The sequence below is a fragment of the Garra rufa genome, chromosome 8 (assembly GCF_049309525.1).
Source record: "Garra rufa chromosome 8, GarRuf1.0, whole genome shotgun sequence".
In the NCBI taxonomy this organism is placed as follows: Eukaryota; Metazoa; Chordata; class Actinopteri; order Cypriniformes; family Cyprinidae; genus Garra; species Garra rufa.
Window position 1 is genome coordinate 6,269,571 of NC_133368.1, and position 19,238 is coordinate 6,288,808.

At 39.1% G+C, this 19,238-nt stretch overlaps 1 protein-coding gene across 2 annotated transcripts in view; it reads right to left on the reverse strand.

The window, feature by feature from the left end:
* Nucleotides 1–19,238, reverse strand: part of nrp2b (neuropilin 2b) — a 91,567-nt gene that overhangs the window by 29,000 nt on the left and 43,329 nt on the right. For both annotated transcript variants that reach the window (XM_073845264.1, XM_073845265.1), the window contains exons 7-9: nt 15,674–15,829; nt 5,130–5,274; nt 2,379–2,728 (exon numbers count right to left, since the gene is read on the reverse strand). In XM_073845264.1, coding sequence (XP_073701365.1) covers nt 2,379–2,728; nt 5,130–5,274; nt 15,674–15,829 — 651 coding nt within the window. The remainder of the gene's footprint in view (nt 1–2,378; nt 2,729–5,129; nt 5,275–15,673; nt 15,830–19,238) is intronic.

The window sequence follows — 19,238 nt, forward strand, 5'->3', positions numbered from 1 at the left end:
TTAGCCCAGCTGTGTGATTGAGAGAAGAAAGCTACTGGATATTCTCTGTATTTCCGAGTCTCTGATGCAGCGTTGCAGCTCAGGTTTTAATTAACACAAGTGTGGATGATTTCACTGGAATGTTATCAAAGCTTGCAGCATAATTGAATTCTGCTCTCAGAGTGGGAGATTGGGAATCTAGAAGTGAAATGCTGAGTCGCTGAGATGAGCAGGAAAGAATGAAATGAGTCTGTTAATAATCTGATTCTGGCGAACTGTTCATTACTGTAGCCTTTTCAACGACCCACGATATTTAAATTTGCACGATTAACTAATTAACCTAATTCAACTCCAGTTATATTCTTCACTTCAGTACTTCTCTGCTGGAAACTCATTATATATTGTGCTTAAAGTGGTCAAGCTGTTTTTTTTTTCTGGTTCAAGGTGGTCTTAATTGGCTTAACTGGTTTTCAGCCAAGTTCAAGACCAGGTCAAACTAAGGTTCAAGTAGATAATCATTTAGACCAACCTAAAACAGACTGGACCAGCTAGAATCTACAGTCGTGGCCAAAAGTTTTGAGAATTACATAAATATTGGAAATTGGAAAAGTTGTTTTTATAATAGCAATTTGCATATACTCCAGAATGTTATGAAGAGTGATCAGATGAATTGCATAGTCGTTCTTTGTCATGGAAATTAACTTAATCCCGAAAAAAAACTTTCCACTGCATTGTTAAGAAGGCTTCAGGGCATCCAAGAAAGACCAGCAAGCGGATTGAGCTGCGGGATCGGAGTGCCACCAGTGCAGAGCTTGCTCAGGAATGGCAGCAGGCAGGTGTGAGCGCATCTGACGCACAGTGAGGCCAAGACTTTTGGAAGATGGCCTGGTGTCAAGAAGGGCAGCAAAGAAGCCACTTCTCTCCAAAAAAAACATCAGGGACAGATTGATCTTCTACAAAAGAATGGACTGCTGAGGACTGGGGCAAAGTCATATTCTCTGATGAAGCCTCTTTCCGATTGTTTGGGGCGTCTGGAAAAAGGCTTGTCCGGAGAAGAAAAGGTGAACGCTACCATCAGTCCTGTGTCATGCCAACAGTAAAGCATCCTGAGACCATTCATGTGTGGGGTTGCTTCTCATCCAAGGGAGTGGGCTCACTCACAATTTTGCCCAAAAACACAGCCATGAATAAAGAATGGTACCAAAACACCCTCCAACAGCAACTTCTTCCAACAATCCAACAACAGTTTGGTGAAGAACAATGCATTTTCCAGCACGACGGAGCACCGTGCCATAAGGCAAAAGTGATAACTAAGTGGCTCGGGGACCAAAACGTTGAAATTTTGGGTCCATGGCCTGGAAACTCCCCAGATCTTAATCCCATTGAGAACTTGTGGTCAATCCTCAAGAGGCGGGTGGACAAACAAAAACCCACTAATTCTGACAAACTCCAAGAAGTGATTATGAAAGAATGGGTTGCTATCAGTCAGGATTTGGCCCAGAAGTTGATTGAGAGCATGGCCAGTTGAATTGCAGAGGTCCTGAAAAAGAAGGGCCAACACCGCAAATACTGACTCTTTGCATAAATGTCATGTAATTGTCGATAAAAGCCTTTGAAACGTATGAAGTGCTTGTAATTATATTTCAGTACATCACAGAAACAACTGAAACAAAGATATAAAAGCAGTTGAGCAGCAAACTTTGTGAAAACTAATATTTGTGTCATTCTCAAAACTTTTGGCCATGACTGTATGTAGAGCCAATTACCACTTTAACAATTTAACTTTTTGGAAGCAGTCTACAAAAAATAAAATAATAATTTTTGTCTTAAATGTTTAAAAAATTGTGATTCTTCTTATTAGCATTAAAGAAATCCTGCATCGTTGGTCAATTAACCTTGAACCAGTTGAACCCTTTAACAGTTTGAAAGCAGTCTACAAATCAAATTAAATCAAATATTTTGTCTTAAAAAATAATTTGTGATTTTTTTTAGTAGCATTAAAGAAATCCTACATAGTTCTCACCTTTGGGAGATCTTTTACCACTTGAACCCTTTAACTGTTTGGAAGCAGTCTAAAAAAATTAATTAAAAAAAAGAAAAGAAAAAAAAAAAAAAATATATATATATATATATATATATATATATATATATAAAATAAAATAAAATAAAATATTTTTTTAATAAAATAATTTGTGATTTTTCTTAGTAGCATTAACGAAATCCTGCATCGTTCTCACATTTGGGAGATTGGTCAATTACCACTTGAACCCTTTAACTGTTTTGAAACAAATTAAATTAAAATAAAATAAATGAAATATTTTTTGTCTTTAAATTAAAAAACAAATAATAATATTTTGTGTTTATTCTTTAGCATTAAAGAAATCCTTTATCGTTCTCACCTTTGGGAGATTGGTCTTGGAATCGATGATGTAGCTCCAGTCTTTTCCATTCAAACTATGGGAAAGTTTATACTTCCGCACAAAGGCTCGATTCTCTGCACTGGTACTGCCGTCCACCCCTCGGGCCCCTTGTGTGATGATACCCCGTACAGTTTTGGGGACTCCCAGGTCCACCTGCAGCCATTCTTCACCAGCCACGGGCTGCGTGGGACTGGGAAACCACCCTGAGCGGCTGGCCACCAGCCGGGCGGCACCTGTGGCCCCGTGGATGTCCCTCATGGAGGAAGCCGAGATCTGGGAGTCTGGTAGGAGGCCAGAGAGCATTCCCTGCATCTCAGAGCATGGAGCGTCTGCGTGGAGGATGGACAAGCAGATGAGTTATGGTGAGCCAAAGAGGAATTGACATTTTAAGGCTGGAGAGATCAATGTTTCATGTTGTTATGTCATGAAAGAGGCCTTAGGAGTAAATAATAAATAAACAGAGCATGTGTGGGTGCGTTTTTTTATGTGTACATCCCCCCCTGGAGTGGGTGTTTGTGTGTAGGATTTATTACAGGAAGAATTTCGTGTTCCAGCTTTTCGAGGTTCACCTCAACAGAGTTAAAAGCAAACCCACTCAGCCCAAAACAGCCATTCTCTGGCTCGACCGGCGCAAATACAAAAGGTACCAGAAATAAACGATTGATTTTGGCCTATGGCTTAAACACGGAACAAAAGAACAGGAAAACAGGCTGGGGCATCTGGTTCAAGCCCATCCTAACAATCTCAGTTGAATTACCCCCAGAGGTACACCCACACTCCGACAGAAAGAGCAGTAAAACACAGAACGAGGCTAACGGCACAAACGTGATCGATGGCTTCGCGGGCATCTTTATGGGCTCGGCACTGCCGGATATCCCACGGGCCGAGCATCACTCTTTCATGGGAAAGACAGGAAGGGCAGCGACACGCCTCACTGAAAGCAGCTCGTTCTGGGCTGGATGCCCAAAGGGACAACAGCCCCCGCGGGACTGCAGCAGGTCTAATATGGAGGCCAGTGGCGTGTCCGTGCATCGTTTGTGTCAGTGTTGAAAAAGACCCCGTCTCTAAAAGCGCATTTGTCCTGCTCAGTGTCGACAAAAATAGGAGCGAATCACTGTTTAATAGCGTAATGATGGAGTGTGATGTCTCTGATAACATCAGTGCAAAAGCAGCTCACCTTCTTCATCTGCTGCAGGACATGCTAACAGAATTAGGTGACTGCTATCTCCGCATCTCCATAAATAGCCAAACTCAATCAGGACCCTAAAGAGCTCTGATAAATACACATCTGAGCTCACTTGACAGGGACACAGTGGGCGTCTGGAACAATATTTGTCACGCGCAAGTATCTGAAGACCTGCTGCGTACGAAAGTTCACATGAGATGAACTTAAATTATCAATCTATATCTACCTGTTTAGATATAATACTGTGCCTCCTCAAAATAATAAATAAGTACAAAATAGTACAATAGTACAAAACTACAACAAAATACAACATTAAAAGGTGTATAAATCCCTCGTTTTTCTAAAGAAACATTGTCCAACAGCGACACCAGCAGGTACAATTACAACAGGAGTATGTGTTTCTCTTGCCTCCCCTGAGCCCAATGAACTTTAACAGAGGCCCTAAAGCGTGCCCTGAGTTTGGTGGGGGGTAATTGAGAAAGAATGGGGGAAAGTCACATGAGAGGAGGCAATGCCTCCATCGCGATATGATTGGATATGACTGGTTATGTTTGGCTGTGATTGGTTCATGTGATAAATCCTGCCTCTTGTGTTCGTGTGTGTTCTGTGTTCGCGAATCAGTCTGAATGAACAATATAATGGCGTTAATGGGAAAACTAATTTAAAAAAGTAAATAAACAACTCACACATCAAAATTAGACTTTAAAACATGATCTTTGTAAGTTTGTAGTGAGTAATTTGGGTGAAAATTTAAAGTAAATATCTGTGTCTGTGACCAATATTCACAGAGCTTTGATGATTGATGATCCAAAAAATTCAAAAATGGTTAAAAGTTAACTATTAAAAAGAATAGCTGAACATAAGCTCACAAATAAAATATGTGACCCTGGACCACAAAACCAGTCATAAGTGTCAGTTTTTCGACATTTGAGATTTATACACCATCTGAAAGCTGAATAAATAAGCTTTCCATTCATGTATAGTTTGTTAGGATAGGACAATATTTGGCCTATTTGAAAATCTGGAATATGAGGGTGCAAAAAATGATAATAGTTATTAGCAATGCATATTACTAATCAAAAATAAGGTTTTGATATATTTATGGTTGTAAATATACAAAATATCTTCAAGGAACATGATCTTTACTTATTATCCTAATGATTTTTGGCATAAAAGAAAATCAATAATTTTGACCCATACAATGTATTTTTGGCTATTGCTACAAATATACCTGTGCTACTTAAGACTGGTTTTGTGGTCCAGTGTCACATATATTGTTTGCATTTTTGAGTTACATTTTGGAATAAATATAAAATGCTTAAAAACACTTGATGAGACAACTTGACGAGATTCATACTTAGCTTTATAGAATATTGATTACACAGTTTGTGTAAAAATATAAAACAGAATTAGACAATCCAACATTCAAAGTTTGTCTTTATCTAAAAGTAAAAAAACCACAAATCAGTTCCCTTAAGGGCTGGTGAAACTTTTTGAATTCTGTGCAGACTTGGAGAAAGATGTGTGGTGTGAGATTTACTGACCCGTGATTTGACAGCCATAAAGTTCGAAGCGCAACGCGATTCCATTCTTCCATGTCTGAGGTCGGATGCGGACAAACCGAGCTAAGACAGGCTGGGGGATCCGGTTCAGGACCACCTCTGAGGGGTCTGCGTTCGCATGGAAAACCTAAGGAGAGAAAAAAGAGCGAGATTTACAACTATTCTGGAGGAGGTTTGGCTGAGGCCACTCATTCAAAAACAAACTAACCTCACAAACAAGCACAACTCTTGCACAGCAAGAGCTTCTTTACTAGGGTCAAGTGAGATTGCAGCCTTAATCGCTGTCAAAATACACACACCATTGAATACACACATAGACGCCAATGTTCGCATCGTAAATTCAAACATGAAACGCTGTTTCCTCCGGAATGAGTTAAAGACCACAGACGCTGGTGAGACAGTGAGAGAGCACTCTTGAACTAAAGAAGCAGTTGTCACCCTCAGGGATTAAATGTCATTAAATCAGATGCAACCACATGTTTTTGGGTGTTTACATCAGTATGTCATATGGATCATTAGTATTTCAGCAGGCAGCTCCCAGGGTATCACAGAAATATGCCATGTGCTTCAGCCACTGCATCTCAGCATGGCGAGGATGGACAAGATGACAAGCTTTGATAGCAAATCTCCATCTCTCCTCCTTCCTCAGAGACGCAAGCCTCTGTCAGTGTCTTTGTCTCCAGAGAGAGAGGAAGTAGGAAAGAGGAGAAAGACTAGAAGAGGGCGAGTTCTGCTTCGTTGCACACACAGAAACAAAGCCTGGACCCTAAGGACCTGACCCATCTCAGGATCCAATGACATCCGGGCCAGCTGGCCCGGTTCAGGGCCATGCTAGGCCAGCTTTTATGGAGAGATTAAAGGCGGGTTAGAAAAACGAGAAGAAAAAACCTTCTGACATTTAGTAAATCGCACCAATATATCATAAAATAAAAGAAGAAAACTATGAACTGAGGACCGGTGGTCATTAATCATTGTGCATATGGTTAGTTAAAAGCAGAGGAGACCTGGGGCAATTGCTCAATTTTTCACACGTTTCATCATAACTCGGATTACTACAAATCTACCTGTCATTTTTTGGTGTGTGAAACATTCATATGTGCCAATATTTATAATACTACTAAAATATTAACCATGAGCACAATATTGAATTTAATAAAGTAAGTAAGAATATTGCAGATCTCCTAAATGAAGCGCAGATGGCAAATAGGGAAAAGACTCAAATAAATGATATCAAATTTCATCATATTTATATGTATAACAATCATGCCAATAAAAATCTTTTTTCAACTTGAAATTAAAATTGAAACTGAACAGAGCATTTTGGGTATGCTTAAAACAGAAGACAAGTGAAACCTTGGGAAAAAGTGGGAGTGTGTAAAGCTGTCGTCAGGAGGAAGATTCAGACATGCATCACAGAAATCTGCTTTTGTTTAATGACCTCATGATGGAGTGTGTGACCTTGCCCCTTCACTGCCTGTGAAGTTTTTCAACACAGCACAGTATGTGAGAGCCAAGTGGTGTGCGTGTGTGTGTGTGTGTGTGTGTACCTGGTATTCATCACGTTGTGGGGACCAAATGTCCCCACAAGGATAGGAATACCAGTAAATTTTGACCTTGTGGGGACATTTCTCAGGTCCCCATGAGGAAACAGGCTTATAAATCATGCACAATGAGTTTTTTTGAGGAAGTAAAAGTATGCACAATCTCCTGTGAGGGCTAGGTTTAGGTGTAGGGTAGGTGTAGGGCGATAGAAAATATGGTTTGTACAGCATAAAAACCATTACGCCTATGGAATGTCCCCATAAAACATGTAAACCAGTGTGTGTGTGTGTGTGTGTGTGTGACGACTAGGGGCAAGTAGTGTGTAATATATCACTTTTTTAGTGTGTGGGAGAGTCCTATTTCTCACGATTCACTGATATAAACTAACACACACCCAACACTTCTGAAAGAGAGAAAGAAAAAAAAACATCAAGAAGCTTGTGAAATATTTCAAAACTGTACTCTTGGCAGTGTTATTTTTATATGATTTATATACAAATATATATTTTCTTTATTACACGCTTTCTATTTAGCTTTAATTACTAATTTATCAAATGTTACTTGGCTCTTCAACTTATTTTTCATTATTTTTAACACATTTCACTTAGTTGGCAAGGCAACATTATAGTTTCTATTTAATTTCAGAGGTGTGCTATTACTTTTGAAACTCAAATATAACCCTTAGACTTGCATCAAAGGAAGAAAATGTGGTTGATATATAGCTAAGTCAATGGTTATATGATAAATATGATTATTTCATTTGACTTGTCAAATGTCACATTATCAACCACCTACTATATCACCTCAGTTTATCATGAGAAATTGCGAAATATTAATAAAAAAAAGGTACGAATGTTTTTATTCACTGTTGCCCGTGAACTGGGCGTCTCCTTTTCCTGGCTTCTGATTGGCCAAGTTGTTTAATCCAAACCAGCAGGAAACTAGGAGCCATAAGACCCTCATAACAGATGAACAGATGTATATCACATGGGATTTGGGACAGAAGGCCCATTGGTCATTACGGACGAATTTCCAAGCACAAAGCGGAGCGTGTTAACCATGAAGATGCCAAAATGATCAAAAAGCATGGAAAAAACTAAAAGGCATAACAGGATTGTAAAGTCCAATTACTGTGAGGACGTTAGGGAGCTGGCTGAGATGAAGCTGAAGAACGGTGATTTCCCACTGGCCCTCTAAGACACAAGGAAAGGGGAAGTGAGAGGAATGACAGAAATGACAAAGTCCCAGACTCTGACAGCAGCAGTCAATCTATAGAGGAGGCAGAGGCGGAGTCAAAAACTGCTTCTAGCCAAACATATATTAGCGATATGAAACCATACCTTTATTGTTTCCTTCTCTCTTTCCCACAGATTCGAACACCTGCTAATGTTTTCTTTGCATCCCTGAGCTACAATGGCCCCTGACTGGTGTTGTGTTGACAGACACACAGGTGCTGGTAATGACAGACTCCCACACACCGAAACAGGAGAACTGCTGTCAACCCTGCTGTCTACTGATACAAGGCCACCCTCGCACCCATTCCCGCCTTTTTTTTGCCCTCACACTGTCGGTTTTTCGTTGTTTCTCTCTCAGTATGCAGTCTAGGCGTAATCTTTGATTGATGCACTCTCTGCGTGTGCCCGTAGCCAGAGACATAACAAATGGACAGAGCCGTCATCGGAAGGTTTATGCTAAATTACGATCATGAATCATGCATTTGCGTACGTTACTTATATCACGTTTCCTCAGGCGTGGCTGCTAGTGTTTCCCAGCATGCTGTCTGTGGGGGGATCAGGTATGTGTTGTCTGTCTCAGGTGATGATGTTTTGTGTTTGACTGGGGGACTGAGTGTATCTGGTGTTAGATACAAACATATGTTTTTAGATTCTTGTGGAAAAAACTGCTATGGTTTTATGCAGAGTCTCACAGCTTAATAAAATTACGCTTGAACCACTGATGTCACATGGACAATCGTAACAATGTTCTTACTACCTTTCAGGGCCTTGAATGTTTCAGTTACGTTGCTGTCTATGCACGGTCAGAAAGCTCTCAGATTTCATCAAAAATATCTTAATTTGTGTTCAGAAGATAAACGAAGGTCTTACAGGTTTGGAACGACATGAGGGTCAGTAATTAATGACAAAATGTTCATATTTGGGTGAATTATCCGTGTAAAGGAGAAGTTCACTTCCAGAACAAAAATGTACAGATAATGTTCTCACCCCCTTGTTATCTAAGATGTTCATTTCTTTCTTTCTTTAGTCATTTTGATGAAAACATTTCTATATATGGATTTTTCTCCATATAATGGATTTCTATGATGCCTTGAGTTTCATCTTCCAAAATGCAGTTTAAATGTGGCTTCAAAGGATCCCAAATGCAGTTGTAAATGATCTCAGCCAAGGATGAAGGATCTTATCTAAACATTTTTTTTATTATTATTTTTTTTTATAATTGATCTACTTTTTAACCTCAAATGCTTGTCTTGTCTTGCTCTGCCTGAACTCTGTTTTTTTTTTCCGGTTCAAGACAGTTAGGGTATGTTGAAAAACTCCCATCTTATTTTCTCCCTTAACTTCAAAAATCACTTCAAAATCATCCTACATTGCTGCAGAAGTACCAACCCAGTGTTTGCACAGGGAACATGCAAAAAAGATAAAACACCCTTCACAAAAATGGGAAAGCAGCGATTTTGAAGTTGAGGGAGAAAATGAGGTGGGAGTTTTTCAACATACCTTAACTGTCTTGAAATGAAAAAAAAAAAAAAACCCTCAGCACTATTAATCATGTTCACTCAAGTTCAGTGAGTCGCACGGATATTTAGCCAAAGTTTAAGAGCATTTAGCTTTGTATACAACTCATTGATAAATAAAACAGGCTGTGAGAGTATAATGAATACTCTTACATCTCACATGCAACTGGTGGCCATGATTTTTTTCTTTTTGAGCACCAAGTCTGACACCAAACAATAACAAGAAAGTCATAAAAACGGTAAAGTTAAAAAATGTTTAGATGCAAGTCATGCAAGATCTCATGTATGTTTTTGTTTATATATATGCAAAAAGACCTGCACCAGATATCGGTGGAAAAACAGAAATTTGTTGACAGCACAAACGGCCGCAGTGCTGCTGGTCTGTCTAGACACACACACACAGACAGATCAATGAGGGCGGATGTAGATTAACTGTTATATGAATTATTGAAAAATCACGTCTGACAGTCCAGGAGTAGTTATATTGAACGAACTCCTTGGAAATTCATCAGCACAGGAAAATGTGTATGTGTGAGAGAATATTCATGAGATGAAATGGCTCCTCGGTGATGGCCAACAGGGCAGCTTCCTAGTGAGGAGTCCCCAAAAAATGAGTCTGAATTATTCAAATGTCTGGCACTAGGGCAGGCTACTTAAATAATAATAACCCCCCAAAGCAAACTCTCTGTGAGGTTAAAAGTGTGAGGACACATACACATGCGCCTCCTGTGAGATGTTGTCACTGCTGATATAATAAACAGAGAGAAGAGAGAATCTGTGGTCACGTAAAAGTGGACACTCTCTCCCACAATGCCTGAATGTTCAGGCCGGGTTACGGAAACAAGGAAACACATGGCCAGAACAGGGTCATGGGAGATGAAAAAGGTGCTGCGTTCCCTGCTCCGTCCGTCTTTCTGCCTGTCTGTCTTTTTGTCATTCGTTCCCTCCATCCCTCTCTGCTTTGCATTGGCTCGCCGCCACACATTTTTTTCCTCAGACTGATGGGGCCGCTGGGAAATGTGGTCAGCGTTCACAGCTCTGCTCGAGTCATTACTCTCTCTCTCTCTCTCTGCCCTTCTTCTGCTCTCTCCCACACCTCCACGGCCCAGATGAAGATGTTGACAGAGCAGTTGCTCTCCAGTTGGCTGCAGTCCAATGCAGGCTCAGCCTCAGAGGAGGAGAAACACGGAGAGAGACAGACAGAAATAGTTCTGTGACAAATTATTTTATAAGTACAAATATTCCTTGTAGTCTCTCGATTAATACGAGGTCATAAAAACTGCATGTGGAATAATTATGGAAGAATTAGAAAGTTCAGAAGAGCTTTAGATGAAGTATAACTTCATATGGCAGTTTTTCCTTCATCAGTTTGGAGGCTGTGTGTTGGCTTTGGGCCCCTGGCGGCCTTTGGCTGTATGCTTTGCTGTCAAGGATGGTTTTGACTGATAGTCTGCAAGTGGCACAGCAATGAGGGGCTCAGATACCTGAACACTGTGGCCAAATTTGGTGTGCTGCTGCCATTCGCTGATTGCCATATGACAAGAGGCAGGTGTTTATTGTTTAGTAGGGCTTGTGATGTGTCATGAATTTTAAATTCTACTACAAACTTTCACAAATTTTAAGCTTAACTTAAACTTCAAGAGTGTGATTCTACATGTTGTAAAACTCCCTCTATAAAGCTCATTTAGTGGGGAAGCTCATCTTTTGGATTACAATGGCTGACAGACTAAATCCTGTTCTGAGGAGAAAAAAAAGTGAAAAATGTTGACTTGGCTCCTGCTTTTCTCTTAATTCCCAGTCTGCACGTCAGATTGAGTTGGAGTGATTGGAATGTGGAAGCCCTCCCTCCTTGCTTTACCTTCCTAGTGTGTTTCTGAAAAAATACTGGAAATTTCTCTTACAACGTTTCTCTTATCCCAGTTTAATCCACACAAATAAGTAAGCAACTTGTAGAATAATTCCTTTTTTGTCAGATCAAATGTTTAGGTTTTATCATTCTGTCATTGTTCTTTTTTATGGGCTGAAACAAGGCTTACATGCTCATAGTTAAGATTGAAAATACATCAGTAATACCTCACTCATAATTTTTTAACCTTTGATATGTCTTGAAAAAGGGGGTTGGTAACAAGTGGCTAAATGCAACTACAGAGGTTGTTGAGGACATTAAATGTCATCATAATGAATAGGAATATGGACTCACTAGTCCATATTCACAGCTTCATTGTGTTTATCAATCGGCCATATTGGCAGCACTGAACGCAAACAATGCCACTTAACCAAACGATTTTCGCTGCTCAAAACGATCAGTTATTGTCATGTTTTGGGCTGTACTAATGGGTCGGACAGGGAGAAAATATTTGAAGTACTATAGACTGCCAAAAGTTACAAAAAATCAAGGAGAAGAGTGGAAAAAACTGTCTGAGGAACAAAAGGCGTTTATGGTTTGCCAAACTAAACTAGGATTTCCAGGGCAAGAATCTTGACACCATTCATGTTTGTTCTTATAATTTCCGGTCAGGTAGGTGAAATATAAGGCTACTATCTTAATTAATACTGTTCGTACATATCTTTACCACCTATTAACTTTAGCAGCTCTATCGACTCTAGTTTTGTTAATACTCTGTTTGCTTTTTACTTCTGGTGATTGCATTATCTTGATAAACAAAATCTGTAAGTATCACAAACCTTTGTTGCTCACAGAGCTTGTTTTCTCCAATAAGCCAATGGAAAAATCTTACTGTCGTTTTAAGGAAACTAGCAGATGTGGGAGTGTTTCCAAACAAGTTTCTCAAACATGCATAATTTTTGCAGTTCTGTTTCTATTTTGGTCAAACTAGCAGTATAAAAATGACACAGTGCCGCTGTAAGTCAACTTGTGATCCGTACACAGTAATTGGAAGACCAGACGATATGTTTTATGACCCTCAGAGGTGCAAATGTTTCCTCTAAAACCACCATTTGTCACAGTGAATGAAAACCACATTTGCACGACCCCACTAAAGACAGGTATCTGTGTATTTTTGAGTATGTGTGAAGCGTTCCACCGTCACACACTCTGGCTGTGCTTTACGCAGACGACTCCACTCAAAGAGCATCTATTCTCTAGTATATGACATAACTAAAGGTTAAAGCCTCAGCGGTACACTCCCAAAGAACAGAGGAGTCCTCCCGGGATCTGGCAGCGGTCTTCCATTATCCACGCGCTCTCCATGTGAAGCGGAGGAATGCACAGAGATGGACGGATCCGTCAGGCTGCTGTTTTGAAGTCCGAGCTGATGTCATCTCCCATGACAGGGCTTTGCGTTGCTTCGCCTCAGGATTTTACACGTTAACACACATACCATATGCTCCTTCTCTCTATATAAACCCCCTTGATGGTATTGTTAAACAAGCAAGGAATTTACCAGACCTTCATAATGATCTCTGTCAATGACAAGGCCGCTTTAAACGCTCACATTGACCTTAAGAGCAGGTGTGGGACCTTACATAGGGGACCCACTCATTTTCCCCACCAGTGGAAATGGAACTGAGACCTTTTGACCTCCTTGCAATTTGAAGCAGTATGTTTGTGAAAATGGCATAAATTGTTCTGTCATTACTTTGATGGCTTTATCACATACAGTCTCAGTAGGGAGTGTGGAAACGACACAGTTGTGGGATTGGCTGTGTATGCATGTGTTTCTGTGTGCTGAGTTTCCAGTAAAAAGGAAGGAGTTTGTAGTTCTGTTCCAAAACAGCTAAACAGTATTTTAAAGCAACTGACCTCCCAATTAAAAAGGCTGTTTCAGCAGGAATAAACTGGCATAAATAAGTTCCTTTTTTTGGAACCAACTTTAGATTCTTCACAAAAGTCTCTTTTTTGCTGCATTTATTTGATCCAAAATGCAGTAAACAAATGAAAAATTGTGAGATATTATTACAATATTGAAATATTTGAAATATAGCAGCACCACACACACACACACAAAACCTGGCCAATTGCTACTCAAAAGTAGCCCAATCGCGTTTTGAGGGAGGGCCCCCATTAAAAATCACTGAATCACAGAAGGGGTAAAATAAACGTTTTTTTGGCAGGGTTCCACTGGTAAAAGTAGCATTTTAGGGGCTAAATATTATGTTATTGGGGTCGCTTCAACCCGTGGACATGAAAAACAATCCGCGGCAACACCGCCTGGAAGAGAAGAAATTGTTTGCGCGCAAAAAGTATTCTCGTAGATTCATAAAATTACGGTTGAACCTAATGTCACAAGGACTATTTCTTCAGATGTGGTTCTTTATGGAACCATTTAGACAAAAAAGGCTCTTCTATGGCATCATGAAGTACCTTTATTTTAAAGAGAGTACCTTTCTGGGCCTTGAACGTATCAGTTGCGTTGCTGTCTATGCAGGTTCAGAAAGCTCTTGGATTTCATCAAAAAATATCTTCATTTGTGTTCTGAAGATGAACAAAGGTCTTAAAGGTTTGGAGCAACATGAGGGTGAGTAATTAATGACAGAATTTTCATTTTTGGGTGAACTATCCCTTTAATATTTTTCATGAAAACCAAGATACAATTCTTTTCGGGATTCTTTGATCAATAGAAAGTTAAAAAAAACAGTATTTATTTGATATAGAATCGAAATGCATTAATGCATTAGTAATTTGATCAATTTAATTTAATAAAAAAAATTCTTAAAAAAATCTTTGACAAATGGTTTAAGCTAAAAATGGCATATGTTTATGCTAAAGAATGTATCAGTAGTTAGCAAAGTGAAAAGTCTGTTTGAATCTTTAAATTATTTTTTAATATAAATTAATTGTAAATATTTTTGCTCTGTAGAGTGTTCCAAATCAGTTTCCAGTTAGGATGCTGCCTTATACTGTAGTTTCCTATATAAGCAGCACACAGGAAGGTTTTGGAGCACAGCTGTGTGTGTGTGATCTTATCAGATCTGATTTAGCAGTGACTGAATGAGTGTGCTGCAGGTAATCTAGTAGTGAACTAAAAACCCGCCACAGCAGCTGAGGCAGTTTGAGAAGAAATTAAGCCCAGCTCTGCTGGATATCACACTTACACCGCACACATTTACAATGAGACTATCAGCCACCAGCCTACAGTGATCTCCTCAGCAGCGCTTCCTGTTTGTCCGTAAACACACACAATCTGTCAATGTCCTCTGGACCAGGGACACACACACCTCCACCATCATCATTTAAGACCGATGAGAGTCTGATGTGGTGCTACGCTATCATCCCAAACCATCACCACACAGCCTTGAAAAATAATAACCTGCCTGACTCAGAGTCCGTTTACATGATGCTCACATACAAAACCGTTTACAGTATTGCGAATTTACATTTCATTTCCTGTTAATCTACATGGGTGATATTAAAAAAGCCATGACTGAATGCATTTTGTCTGCAGGACTGAAGCATCTTGCTAGATAGCTGCCAACACTGAAACATATTCCTTCCAGGCATACGAACAGACAGCACATTACTTAATAGTAGCATTTCTAAATGGACACTGACCGGTCACGCCTCCCATAAGGCGCGAATCTCCCATTCCGACGCAGCCAGACTTCTTAACAAAGCTTAGCTGAACTGAAACCAAAGCCGTAAAAACACCGAGCACATTAAGGGAGGACTGAGCGCGGAGATTTTCTGGAAGATTAAAGCCAGAGGCTATTCCAGCAGGGGGTCCGGGGCTAAAGACCCAAATGACAGTTGGTGGTGGCCGAGGTCGTATCCGGCAGGTTATTCTCAGTTATTTTTCAGCTTCTTCCAAAATCATCACGCTAACATCAGAGCTTTCACATGTTCCCCTGTCAAGCAATCAACTCCATACAGGATTTCCAAGGGATTTGTTAATAAATGAAGATTAGAGGCATGTACCACACGGGACGATTAGTTTTACACAGGCCTTTCAACTCTCGCCTTTCTCTGACCTCCCTCCATTTTGCTTTCACTCAAGTCTGTTCACTTGGTTTCTAATAACGGAGTCCTGCCTCCCATTAGACTAGCCCTAAATATGCATCCAAAAAGAGCATCTTCGATCAGCATGAATTTCGATACCAGTCTTAGTAGTCAAGATTAGAGAACAAGCATTTCATCTAACCCTCCACAGAAACTGCAGATATAAGTATTTTTTCTCACACGCACAGAGCGTGACATTACTTCACACTTCTCTTAAACCAGTACAGGAAACCAGAGAACAACTGACTCCTTTATTCCGTTCCCACATGCTCATACCTTGTGATTTTTCCCGTAGCGGTAGATCATCCAGTCTTCTCCATTAGTGCTGACCTCCAGCTTGAAAGAGGTGACGTAGTAGGACTTGTGTGTCTCTTTGGAAACTGCACCCTGGGTGGCGATGCCCGTCAGGACCTTCAGGAAGTGCAGGTCCACCTAAGAAGTAAAAAATGGACAAATTGAATTAAATCTGTGCTGTGATAAGGGTTTTGTTCTAATTAACTTAGACATTGTTTATTGCTTGGTTTCTATTTCTTGGGTTGTGCTGGGTAGCCCCACGAATCCAAAATCATGCTCCAAATTACAGCATATTAACTATCAAATATCTTCAAATTGGTTGTGATTGTGTCACATTAAAGTTTCATGGCCACAGAATAAAATTTTTAGGCTATTTTGATTTTTTAACTCAGAATTGCGTGATACAAACTCGCAATTTTGACGTCTTTTCTCTGAACTGTAGGATATAAACTCGCAATTGTGAGTTATAAAGTCAGAATAGTGAGATATAAACTCGAAATTCTCAGAAATAAAGTCAGAATTGTGTGATATAAATTCAATTGTGAGTTATAAACTCACAATACTGACTTTTTTTCCTCCGAATTGTGTGATATAACCACATAATTGCGAGTTATAAAGTCAAAATTGAGACAAACTTACAATTCTAAGAAATAAAGTCAGAATTGCGAAATATAAACTCACATTTGTGAGAAAAATTGCAAGTTTTTATCTGACAATTCTGACTTTTTTCACAGAACTGCATGATATAAACTCGCAGTTGCGAATGTTATAAAGTCAGAATTGAGACAAAGTCACAATTCTACTAAATAAAGTCACAATTCTGAGAAATAAAGTCAAAATTGCGAGATATGAACTTACAATTCTGACTTTTTGTTTTCAGAATTTTGAATTTATATCTTTCAATTGTGAGGTATTCGGTCAGAATTGTGAGATATAAACTCGCAATTCTGAGAACATATCAGTCTTTTTTCTACTCAGAATTGGAGTTTATATCTCACAATTCTGCGAAAAGTCAGAATTACGAAAAAACAGTCAGAATTGCGAGATATAAACTTGCATTTGCGAGAAAAATCTGAATTGCAAGTTTTTAATCTGACAATTCTGACTTTTTTTTCCTCAGAATTGCATGATACACACTTTGACTATTTCCTCAGAAATGTGAGATATAAACTTGCGAATTATAAAGTCAGAATTGTGAGAAATAAACTTGAAATTCGTAGAAATGGAGTTAAAATTGCGTGACATAAGCACAATTGCGAGTTATAAACAAAAGTTAAAAACGAGTTGAAATTTTTTCTCAGAATTTGGAGTTTATATCTCACAATTGCGAGTTATAGTCAAAATCCTAGGTGTATAAGACTTTCTTCTTTCAGACAAATACCATCTGAGTTATATTAAATTATTGGACTTCTATTGGACTATTGAATAGCAGCCATCCTCTGCCTTTATAAAGCTTGGAAGAGCCAGGATAATTTTGATTAAACTCTGATTGTATTTGTCTGAAAGAAGAAAGTCTTATACACCTAGGATGGCTTGAGGGTGAGTAAATCATGGGGTAATTTTCATTTTTGGTTAACTATCCCTTTAAGGAAAACTTTTTCATATAGTTTTTGTATCCTTCGCAATCCCTACTGAAATCAGGATGATGAGAGAGTGAAATAAGTAAGGAAGCAGAAGGAGAGACGAGAGAGGAATGAGATAGAGGCAAGAGCTGAAAGATGGATAGAGCTGTGGGAATATGAGGCATCCCCTCCCTGCAGATCACGGGCGGCAGCGAAGGTGGTATCAGAGCCTTAAGATCAATCACCTGAGCTCTGATCGATACTAACCACCTTCATTCAACTCTCCCTCTCTCCACACAGATTATCACCCGTCCTCGCTCTCCGGACCCCCCCTGCAACGATGATGATGATGATTGCGGTGCGAGAGCCGCCTCTCTGCCCCTCTGCCTCTACTGCAGTGAGGTCTTTAATCAGGCATTCAGCTCCCGTCCTAGAGGAGGGCTGTTACCCATGATCCTCGGCTCTCCCCGCTCAGCGGGATGTCATCCGAACATGAGCGGGAAAACTGCAGCGTTTGTTATCTGTCAGAGAGACAGGTGTGGCTTTCACACACCGATACGAGCGCACACACACTCCTAGTACGTTCTGTAAAGCTGCTTAGGGCCACAGAGAAACACACCTAGACAAAAAAATCAATAGAACCCAGGACTGCTGCTAACTATTTATTCCTAGGAAAGGACCCTCATCAATCAAGTGGCTGTTACCATCAGAGCGGGCTGTGCATCATCAACCTCTGCATGCGCCCAGAGACCAGGAAAAGAGAGAGAGAGAGAGAGAGAAAGATGTAGCCTACAACGTCTGAGAAGCGAGTCCCTGATGAATTGTAATAAAGAGAGAGGGAGAGAAACAAAGGGAGAAGAGTATGAGAGAAGAACTGATGAGATGTTAAAAAGATGTTCTGGGTTCAATACATGTTAACTCTGTCATCAGCATCTGTGGAATAATGTTGATTACCACAGAAGATAATTTAGTCTCATTTCTCAGTAAAAATAAATAAATAATAATAAAAATGAGCAAAAAAAGTGGATATAAATCTGCACAGGGAAGGTCAGTAAGCCTTACTATAACTATTAATAAAAATAACTGTTATTTTAAATTAGTATGATTTTAACAATGGGCTCCAACTTACAAGAGCCTAACTGTAACCATTATTTTTGCTTAAATAAAATAAAATAAAATGAAATAAAATATTGTTTTGAAGCAGTATGTAATAAAATAAATAATTATTATTTTTGCTTAAATAAGCCTAAATATAACCGTTATTTTTGTTTTAATAAAATAATGTGTTATATGGTGATATAGACGTTGTTTGCGTTTGATTTCTAGAAATTAGTGAACGATGTGGTAAAAAAAATGGTGTGATCATATTTGATCATACGCCCGTTTGTGGTAACACAACAGAATGTCCATTTTTAGACATACGCCCGGTTCAGGTAAAAGTAAGGCAAGTGATAGTTTGGCTGTTTTTATGCCTGTTTTTTGTCCACTGAATATTGCAAAGGCTTGTATACCATGATGCAGTAATCCAGTGTCAAACTTAAACCATTTATTGAAATGATCAAGAAATAAACAGTGAAAAATTTGTAATTTTGGTTTTAGTACCAATAGATTGGTGTTTATTATTTCTGCTAAAATAGGTGGTACCACCAGTACTTAATGCTATTTTTTTCAGTTCTTATTATAAATTTACTATTTATGTGAATATTATATGTTTTCAGTAGATCTGCACTTTTCTTTCACAAACAAATCAACATGGGCTTGATACTGACTCAGAAACCTTGTTTTTCGCAGCTGTCTACTCAACAATTCTATGGATAGAAGTCAGTTTTGTTGTGCCAGCTGACCCCATCTAGGGTTCTGACGAGGAAGACAGCAAGATTTTTAATTTCCTAAATAAATATTCTGTTAAGTTTTTGTGTTCATATATATATATATATATATATATATATATATATATATATATATATATATATATATATATATAT